The sequence below is a fragment of the Grammomys surdaster genome, unplaced genomic scaffold (assembly GCF_004785775.1).
Source record: "Grammomys surdaster isolate TR1022 unplaced genomic scaffold, NIH_TR_1.0 183, whole genome shotgun sequence".
Classification (NCBI taxonomy): Eukaryota; Metazoa; Chordata; class Mammalia; order Rodentia; family Muridae; genus Grammomys; species Grammomys surdaster.
This window is the reverse complement of record NW_021604628.1, coordinates 2,195,778-2,206,290: the sequence shown is the minus strand read 5'-3', so window position 1 is coordinate 2,206,290 and position 10,513 is coordinate 2,195,778. Positions and strand designations below refer to the sequence as shown.

At 51.0% G+C, this 10,513-nt stretch overlaps 1 protein-coding gene across 1 annotated transcript in view; it reads right to left on the bottom strand.

Annotated features, from left to right (window-relative positions):
• The window catches only part of Abcg1 (ATP binding cassette subfamily G member 1), a 54,529-nt gene extending 44,248 nt beyond the window's left edge, over nt 1-10,281 (bottom strand). The window contains exons 1-2 of the mRNA XM_028767916.1: nt 10,136-10,281; nt 3,483-3,726 (exon numbers count right to left, since the gene is read on the bottom strand). Coding sequence (XP_028623749.1) covers nt 3,483-3,726; nt 10,136-10,177 — 286 coding nt within the window. The 5' untranslated portion in view covers nt 10,178-10,281. The remainder of the gene's footprint in view (nt 1-3,482; nt 3,727-10,135) is intronic.
• Nucleotides 10,282-10,513: the final 232 nt, after the last annotated feature.

Genomic DNA, 10,513 nt, shown 5'->3' with positions numbered 1-10,513 from the left:
GTCCTCCCTCCAGCAGTCCTCCCTCCAGCAGTCCTCCCTCCAGCAGTGCTATGGCAGCCAACCCTGAAGTTACAGTCAGCTCAGCACATCAGGGTGAATCTCAAAAGCCAACGACCAATCATCTTGATATACAGACAGCAAAACTAATCAGGTAACAGCATATGAGAAGTGGCTTCTACCCTGAAGGTCACCTTGGAGCCATGCAGAGAGGATGGCGGATCCCAAATCACCCTTGTGGAGAAGTGGAGAGAGTAGCCAGGATATGACCTCCACAGTTCCAGATACTGCTGGAGCCCGTGAGGGTCACTAGCCATAGGAGGGACAAAAGAGCAAAAAGTCCCACATAGGAGACAAAGGAAGCAGAATTTCTAGACATTCAGGAGCAGAGGAGAAAGGACAAGGAATCCAGAGGTGTGCCGAGCATGTCAGCCAGCCTGCTGCCTGGTCCTGGGTAAAATGCACACTTCATTGATTGCCCGCTTACTGCGTGTGGTTCTTGGTTGAGGAAATTGAACCCCTAGGGTCAGAGTCACCCCAGGACGTAGCACCGGTGCTAGGAAGGAGGTTACAAGAGTGTCCACGGCTCATGTCATTTGTAGCTGATGAGACAAATGACCAGGTTTTTTTCCTAGATGTGGCCTGTAGATTAATGGATTATTTCCCAGGGTACCCGAGCCTCCAGAAGAGCCCTTGTTTCCCTGCCGGCTGAATAAGGATGGCCTGTAGTGATCAGAGATGGGCAAGGCCTGGCCTCCATGTCGGGCTTCTCAGAGTTAGCAATCACCACTGTGGTCTCAGGCAGGAGTATGGACCAGCCCTCTAACTACCCTCTGTTTTAGTTTCCCTTCTAGTCAGTAAGGAGGAAGTTCAGACTGTCTTGAGAAAGCATCTCAATTCTGATGTAGTTCTAGCAGCCAGGAAAGGACAAGGCACACACTGAGGAGAGGGGTACCTCAGAGATACTGCTGCAGAGGAAGAAAAGCAAAGCCACGGAAGACATCAGACAGCAAGCCACCGGCCATCTGGTTAAAAAGCCAACAACACAACATACCAGACTCAGCATATCTGTCATCCCTCTGACTCATGGGCAAGTCCCTCGGGGCTCATGTGCGACTCCTCCCATGCCTGAACCCACAGAGGTTACTACAGGGCAAACAGCCACCTGGCTGAGCGTCCTCGAAGGTGTGGAGAATGGACACTTGTGTCTCAGCCTGTTAGGAATCCATTACTGATTGGCTGGCCCTGATGGTGACTGGGACCTGTTTGCGCTCAGAGGGCACGCTGGCAGATACAGCACCCGGAGGGTTGCCCCTTCTGGGCCCAGATTTATGTTCTGGGTTTCAAGTCAAGATGCTGCCAGGGTGTGGCGGTTCGTCTTCAGTGACCGTTTAATGGATTCAGAATGGCCATGGGGACGAGTGTCTGGCTGCTTCTGTGAGGGATAATTACCTAGATTAGATTAAGTGAGGTTGGAAGGCTCAACTTAAATGTGGGTGGTGCCACCCCATGGGCTGGGGTCCTATCTCAATAAAAAGGGGAAAGAGAGCTGAGCACAGGCATCTATCACTCTATATCTTCCACTTCCTGTATGTGGAAGACCAGCTGTCTTCTTCTCCTGCCAACACGACTTTTCTGGTGGGCTGTACCCTGGACCAGGGAGTCAAAACAAACCCTTTCTCCCTGAAGTCCTTCCTTGTCTGGTATAAGATAAGCAACCAACACACAGGCTTCAAACATCCGAACCCCTGGATGGCAAGCCATCTTTATTCCACAGCCTGGATTTTCAAACCTCACCACGACACCTCCAAGACTACATCCAACACACATGTGGAGATCACTGAGTGCCTCACAGGTCTGTTGCGTCTTATCCTCACCAACCAACACATCCCATCGGGTACATTTTTCTGTACAATCTGTATATTTCTACCTTTCGATTCCAATGGGTTCCACAGCATGGACCCATGGCTGAGCCTGGCGCAGTTTCTTTCTTAACAAAACAAGCTGGCATGAGGAAACGGGAGTATCAGATAACAGTGCCCTACAATCAGCCCTGAGAGGGGACAGGGCCTGTTCTTGGTTGTGCAAACCCAGACACAATCGTTGAACCACCACCGAGCTCAAAGGTCCTGGGGATTGGCTTCTCAAGTTTCCAAAATTTTGTTTATCACCAAGACCAGATTGCCTCTGCCAATGAGCTTACCGGCTTAGCTTCAAGAGGCAGAAAAACAAAACGGGGTGGGAGGGGGGAGAGGAGAAATTAGGCTAACTTAGCCCTCTCATAAAAGAAAGGTTGTGTCAATATTTAAGTTTAAAAAAAATCAATCTTCCGGTAACACCTGAGTCACCTTGGATATCCCAAGTTTCCTTTGGGTTTCCAGTTTGTGTTCGGTGATTCAATAGATACCATGGACTGCCTGGTCTCTTCCCTGATTACTCCACTTCTACAAAGAGCAGACTCGTCTGGGAAACAAGAACCAGTCAGAAAGGCGCGAGCAAGCAAGCAAACCTCAGCAAGTATCCTGTAGGGAGGTGGAGAACTCAGGAAGGTGGCCGTGCAGCTGGGACATCCGCGTATGGCGAGGGTCCCTCATCCTACGGTGCTCCAGGGGCCTCCTCTGCTCCATTCTCCCATTTTAGTGGGTAGAGCTCATTTCATGACCATTTGGTTTTTCTCTATAGGCTGCCTGCACTACATACGTAAGAGTCCCTCCAAGATCTCAAAAACAAGCTGGATCCCAGAAAGGCTATGCCAGACTCTGGAACGCTCTTGAACAACTGAGACCTAGAAGGCAACACACACTTTTTCTGAATAACTGGAAAACTATCTACCTTGAAAAAGAGCCATCAACGGAGTGTCCACTAGGGAGGACTCTCATGCCAGGAACAAGCAAACCCTGATGCTGGGTGACTCTGTGAAATTCTTTATCTAGTCTCTGTTATTAGGAATCTAAGATACTTAAAACTCTCATTTTTTCTGAGCACTAACTGGAATTTTTCCATGTGACTGGAGGTAACAAGTCACAATCAGAAGATAGGTACATGAGAAAATAAATTCATAAAATTATGTTCAGGTGTGTATCTCATAAGTGTCCAAGAAACAGATGGGTATCATGGCTACATTTGTGCGATGCCCCCAAGGTACCACATTACAAATATCTATAACTATTGCCCCAAATCAAAAATATATATGCAGTCAGAAGCACTTTTGGTCCCAAGCATTTTCAACAGGGGACACTCAACCAACGTCACTGAAGTTTAGAGCCTCTGTGACTGCTGAGATTGTCTAATTTAACCTGTGTATTTCACGGGAGAGAAGCCAGCAATGGAATGGCAAAATAAAATTAGCCGAGGCAGGCCTACATCAGGAGAGAATACATCTCAACCTTCCAAACTGCAGACCAAGACTCTCCCCAAATGACCTGTGGCTTCCTTCACCGGCTCCCCACAAACCCAACCGCCAGGCTGGCGGCTTCACTTCCTACCTTTCTTTCTCCACCAGGGTCCCTCAGGTACAGAGTAGGAAAGGTCTTTGAATTCGATGTTCACGGCTGCCCTCCGCGGCAGGGAGGAAAAGCGCTGTGCCTCTGTGAAGTTGTTGTCCACCTTCTTCAGGTGCCCATTAAGCAGGTCTGTCTCAACCTCATCCACGTTGCTGGACACAACCTCGTCCACCGACACGCACACGGACTTGGGCTCTGTCATTGCTGCAGAGTAACTGCTGGCATTCTAGAAGGCAGAGCAGAGGCAATGAGGTAAGTTGGATGCTCCCTGGAGAGAAGGAATTATCAAGAGACTTGCTGCTGGACTCAGGGTCATTGATCATCCATAGAGGTACTTTCTAGACCTTTCTAGAATACCTTTGGCTCCAGAGGAACTGTCCCTTGCTATCACTTTTGCTTCTAGTAAAAAGGCACCTCAGATGAGACGCCAAACACATTGACTGTCTTCCTTTAGGATCGCAAAAATCTAATCATAAAACTTCGATAAGTGGCTTGCTCTCCTGTATAAAGAAGAGACGGGCCATCATGGAGACTCACCTCTTCCCGGTCTATGTATAAAAACCTCAGGGAAGATGCACGGGGCTTATTTAGAATGAGCTGCTGTCACGTGTTCCTGTGTCAGTTCCTGACGTGTCTGAGGCAGTGTTATGAGAACACTGGCTTGTGGGGGCTGACATATCTCACTGTCACATTTTCTAGATTTCCCCGTAACTCCACTCTCCGAATAATATCGGAGGGACGGCATAGTGTGTTTCTTTTCTGTTATGCAGGCGAGGGAACTGAGGCACAGGAGACTTAAGGAAGTTGTGCTGGGTACCACAATTAGGGGTAGGAGTAGGAGTAAGATCTAACCTTGAGCCATTAAGATACAGGGAGGCGCTTTCTACTTTACAAAGGCCCGGTAGCTAGCCTAGTACTCACTATACTATTCACAGAGCCCATAGCTTTAGCTTTTAAGCCTTTTGCAAGGAATCAAATGCACACAGCGGGTGGGCCAAGACCCAGAGTATTTATGCAAAGCAAGGGGTTTGCTTTTCTAATGGCTTTGGCAACCCTAGCTTGATCAATAAGCTTCAGAAACCCTCCGAACACAGCAGAGCCTTAAGGGGGGGACAAGCTGTACTAAAGTGTTTCTAGCTGTCTCCTGAAGCCTAGGGAAAACGTCCAAAAGTGTGGGCCATCTGCAGGCTTAGCCAGGCCCGCTGATAATGGATGAGGGAGAGCCCACCTCTCACTACTTCTGGTCACCAAGGCTACCACTGACGACCTCTGTTCTAGAAAGAATACACTATGCTGTTCTTCTATGCTTTGCTTGGTAACTATTTCTCTAGTATCACTTATTATTTCTTTAAATAACATAGAATAAAACCGTAGCAGACTGTCCACAAAAAAGCTCCCTAAAGGGCTGAGGAGGTGACTCAGTAGGTCGGATGCGTCCCTGGCATGCGCCAAACCTGGGTTTGCTCCTGGGCACTGTGCAAACCCTCTCTGCTAGTGCACACCTATAACTCTAGAAACTTGAGAAGTGGAGGAAGGGAGATTAAACATTCAAATCCATCCTCAGTGAACTTGAGGCCAGTCTTGGCTACACATGACCCTACCCCACCAACAATAATCCCTAGAAGCCCAGCGAGTCGAGTCTCTTACCCATCCACTCACTGAGAGTATGCAATTGAACCATGGAGGAGTGACACCCCTACCATTGAGGCATTTGGGGGTTCAGAGCCTAACAGTAGGTAAGCTTTGGGGTTTGGGGTACTTAACACAATAGGGGTTGGTAGAGGTGGGCCTGGGAATGAATTCGGAGTCTCTTAATGACAAAAAACAAAACAAAAAAACGGAGCTTTACACTTAGGATACATGAGCCACAGATCCACGCCCACCCTCGTGAGCATCTCCTAAGTCTCAGAGACACTCCTACTGACTGACTGAATGTAAAGATCCAGAGGCAATTCTTGCACCCCAGCTTGGGGCACCAGGCATGAAGCATGAAGGCTCTTTCCAGTGCCAACAAAGTGGGTTCACAGGTGCTCCAAATGATGACTTTGAGACCCACAGAGCCCAGTGGAGAGCACCCGCTGGTGGCCTCTGTGTCCACACATAGGTGCCTTCCCTGATGGGCCTCTTAAAGGGGTGGGTCACTCTGTCACACCTCTGTAGGAATCCACCTATGTAACTTAGAAAGCACCCAGAACGCACAGGGGCATTCCCTCGACCCATCCACTTTCCTTTGTGGCTATAACCGCCGTGGCGGATTTGTATCAGCAAGGGCTATGGAGGAGCCTGGGAAGCACCAGGTGCTGGCTTTAGGGGGCAATGTGTCCTGTGGAAAGGCAGTCAGATAAGGCCAGGTTACTCGAACTTCACCTTGTCTCTCATAAGTTTGGAATTACTCCTGGGTTGGCGCCAACCCTGAGAGAGGTGGGCAGGCCTTCTCCATCACGGTTCCCAGAACTCTACCCCACAGGTTCCAGCTGCTGTGGGTAATCCTTCTCGACAGTTCTCCAACCATAGGTGTCCAACCCCAGGGAAGGCAAGAAGGGATTGCCTCCTTCCCTGTTGAAACCCACAGGAGTAAGAGGTCCATAGCCATCATCCCATCCACCGCTAGTTCAGCCAGATATCAGGCAGGCATCATGCCTGCATCCGGACCTTCTCTCCAGACCCATCTATGCGCACGTTCATTCCCTTAACAGACTGAACACTAGATAACACCAGTCAGCTAGCTGGACACAGACATGGCCTATGGCCCTAGCGAGCTCAAGTTCAAAACTGAGCCCAGGGAAGAGAACAGCTGTCACAGCAGGATTAGGCAAAGGCCGTGGGGGGTTTATTCAATTCCGATCAGACCCTGGGGTTGGGGGCCCAGAATAAAGTCTGTCTGCAGAAAATAGTCCAGGCTGAGATTAGCAAGAAGAGATGAGGGCAGGGCTTTGTGTGCCCTGCTCCCTGCAGAGGGCCTCTGTGAACAATAAATCTCGAACATGGAGACACAGACCCATAGCAGAAACAGCTATATGCAGGGCTGGAGTGCAGAGGGGTAGAGGAAGACAGGAAACAGGGTACTTGGCATAGATGAGATTAGAAAGACAAACTCCATAAAGAGAGTTTGAAGATTGCTGGTGACCCAAAAAGGGATCCCAAGCCCTGGAGTTCTAGGCTCAGAAAGCTGTATCAGTCACAAGCAGAACTAGACCTGGGGGAGCTTATTCAGGGGTAACTAAGTTGGAGCCCACTCTGCCAGCCGGGAGACTAAGCTGGGTGATTAGAACTGAGGAGGGAGGGCAGAAGAAGCCAGAGACAGCTACTTAGGATATGAGGTGTTCAAGAGCAAGACCACGTGCGCATCCATTCTAAGCAAGTGACTGTAAACAACCGTGACTAAGATCCAGCATGCTTAGCACACTCCAGCCTGCCGTCTGTGCTCTTAGCATTTGCACGGTACCGGTGGTGGGAGGGAGGTTACCGACTGCGTTGGAAAGGGCACAGGGAAGCAGCAAGGTGGCCTATCTGGCTCAGAACACCTCAGTCAGGAGGTCCGTGAGTCTGAGCTGGCCCTCCTCTCACCCAGCCGCTTGACCACTGCTCACTTAGTTGGGTGTATATAGCAGAGGGGCCGAGTTGTCCTTTAGACTGAAATGCACAGCAAACAGGAACTCATGCAGCCTCCCTCGGCAAAGAGGACAGCCCCACCCTTCCCCCACCGGTGTCCAGTGGCCTCACCCAATTAATAAAATCATAGAAACCTATATGATGAGGCAGCGGCCTGTCACTCCAAAATAGACCGGCTCTCTGGAAACACATCCTCCGATGAGAACTGCTAGCTAACAATGTAGGTTACTGCGAGCTCTGCCTCAGCCTCCTAAGCTCATTAAAAATAAAACAAACACCTATCTACTCCTGCTCTCCCCCCTCGGCTGCTCTCCCCCCTCGGCTGCTCTCCCCCCTCGGCTGGTCCGCTTCCCTACCTTCCTGTCTGGACGATGTGCCCTCTCCTCACGGAATGTGTTTTTGAGGACTGAACAGATGGTGAAGGCAGGAAGTCCGTTCCTGGGGACTTTGTGTGTGTGTGTGTGTGGGGGGGACCCTGTTGGGACCATCGCTGGGGGCTGTTCAAAAGATTGCTTTCTTGGCAAAGTGTCCAGTGAGTTCTGCACAAATGTTGGGAATCTAGAGACACCAGAGTAGTAGGGAAAAGGTCACGCACAGCCGGCAAGCCTCACGCAGACCACTGGAAGACCCCTTTCACTGAAATAGATACGTTCTGACCCAGAACTTCTCTCTGCACACTGGGGCAGGGGTCATTCCCATTTTTCTGTGCTTCCTCAGGACCAACTAGGATGCTCACCCAGACGGTATCCTAGGACATCCTAGGTTCATCCAAGGAAAACATGCTAACCCATAATCAGAGCAATTTCCCACAGGAAAAATGTCACACCTTGAGCTAAGCTTTAGGGCAGGTTACACTTGAGTGACCACTCACAATGTCACAAAGCTCCACAGCTACCATCCTTTGGAAAGATATGCCCACCTTGTGTGTCTTTGCCACCTCAGAGACCCCAGTACTCCTGGATACTCTGGTCACCCTCCAGGATTCCTCCCAAGACTTACAGCTCACTCCGACAGCATCAGCAGGACCCTAACGCAGGAGACACTTAAAAAGCAAACCTTGAGGTCTTGCTATAACTAAGATAGAACATTTTTTAAAATTAACTTCATCTATATTTTGTGCCTGTAGCACCTGGTATTCCTAGTGTCTGTCACCTCCTATACCCAAACAGGTCCCAACCAGGCTGACCCTGCTTGGCTTCTAAGATCCAGACAAGATCCATGGACCCAAAGTGGTATAACCACAGCCAGATAAGACATTTAAAACTTAAAACAAAAGTGCCAGGTTTCCAGGAAGAAAATTTTTCTCAAATTTGTCAATAGGTTTCCTGGGAAATAAATGCTAACCCCAGCCATGATGAGATCAATAACCCCGTAGCAGGGGTCTAGACTGGGTCAAACCATAATGTTATCAATCAGTATAAAAACCTATATCCTACAGCATTTTGGTTCATTTATCCATGTGTTCAAGCCAGTTCTGTGCAGAGAGAACCCACCAAACTTCTTCTATTTGTAAAGATTGTCAATTATCTTAATTTTCTGTTGCTAGTATAATCCTCGCGTTGACAAATAAGTGCGCAAGGGCCAATTTTTCAGTGTCAACCAAGCCGCCAACTAGAGCCAACAAGATAAAGGCGAATACTCGAGGAGAAGCGATTCCTGTTTTCATTGACTCTGACGAGTCGGAAATGGAGCACACCCCAAGGATGAGAACCAGCCTAGAGGGTGTCTTCCTACCTGCCTCACCCGACCCCCGCTAACCACCACCCCCACCCCCACCCCCACAGTACATCTCCATTCTATCGGTTTACACGAAATCATTACATAATGAGTAGGAGGGTTGGGCTCGAGACAAGTTCTACAGTAACCTGTTTGGAATCACAGGATGCGGTTGTCAGAGCAGAGCATGCGCACAAAGCCGGGTGCTTTTTTTTTTCCTCTAGAGCTCAAGGCAAGAGGTAACTGTCGGTCAAATCCTGCTGAGCCTTGCTGACTTCAAATACAGGATGCTAAAAATGAAATAAAGGGGAGGGACTGTGCAATGTGGGCTTCCAGCGTATTGGGAAGGAACAGGCAGGCTAGTAACAGAGCAAGGAGGCAGAGAAACAGAGCTAGGAGGCAGAGAAAGGGACGATTCGGGTGGGAAAACGGAAGGCTTGCTGTTTGTATTCTACACAGTCTGAAGTCAGCCTAAGAGGTTATTAACCGCAATGTCCGCTTGTTAGACAGAGCCGGCAGGGCCAAGGGTGAGACCAGACAGATGGTGGGCTGTTTTTTTGTTGTACATTAGCTCTTTTTTCCTGGAGCATTGAGTGACCGCGCAAGAGGAGGCGCTTGCCCACCTCTAAGAAACAGTGCTTGCCTGGCAATTCAGTAGCACCCAGGTTTTGTCCTAAGACTGGTATCTGGGGTGCGGGGGGCGTGTAAATGCCCACATCCTGCCTTCACCCTGGCAGAGATCTGGGCTCGTCTTCCTGTCTCCCCTGAGATTCCGCTGCCTCCTCCAAGAGTCCCTGGGGAGCACAGGAGAGCAGGCTCTGTTTCGTGGGGCGCAGTTTCTCTTTTTGTACCCCACTGTGCCCAGCGCTCCAGAGGGTGGCGCAAGAAGTCCCCCACCACCTGCCTGCCCCGCAGAGCTCCCCGGGGAGATCCGACCCTCCCCTCCTTTGGGCTGAGCCTGCAGTCCCTCCCCAGTGCACTTCCACATCCGAAACCCCTCACCCAGGAGGCGGACAAGTCAAGGCCATCTACCTATCCATCCACTTGTGGTGCTGCTCGCTGCCCCGCGCCCCACTCCGGGTCCCTCCACCTTCCGGATGTCCTAAGCCATTGCAGGAGCATCCCGAGGCTCTAGGTGACCAGGGCGGAGGCGGGCAGAGCCAGGCACCTCTCCAGAGCGCCCCAGGTCAGCGGCCGGAGGATGCGCTCATAGGCGGCTGGTGTGAGGACCAGCCAGCCGGGCTTTGGGTTTCCTGTTTCCTTAGAAGATAAAAGGCAGCCCCGTGTGCAAAGGATGTGCGACTCACCATGGCGGTGCCGACCGAGAAAGCGGCCATCAGACAGGCCATGCCCCGGGGGCGGCGGCGGCGGCGCTGGAGATGAGGCTGCGGGCGGCGGGGACGAGGTTGCAGGAACGAGGCTGCGCTTGCTCCTGCTCCACGGCGGCGCTCTGCGCGGGTTCGACTGCGCCCCGGCCCCGCCCCGAGCCCCGATTGGGCCGCGCGGAGGGGGCGGGGCGCCGACAGGTGCGCGTGCTCTTGTTTTGCTCCTGTTGCAGAGCGGCTGGAGGATGCTCTGGACCGGGAGCCATCTGATAGGCCTCGGCCACCCAACCGCCTGGGCCTGGGAAACCCACTACTACAGGGACCCTGCAGGGGCTCAGCTCAACCCTAGACAAACCAGTC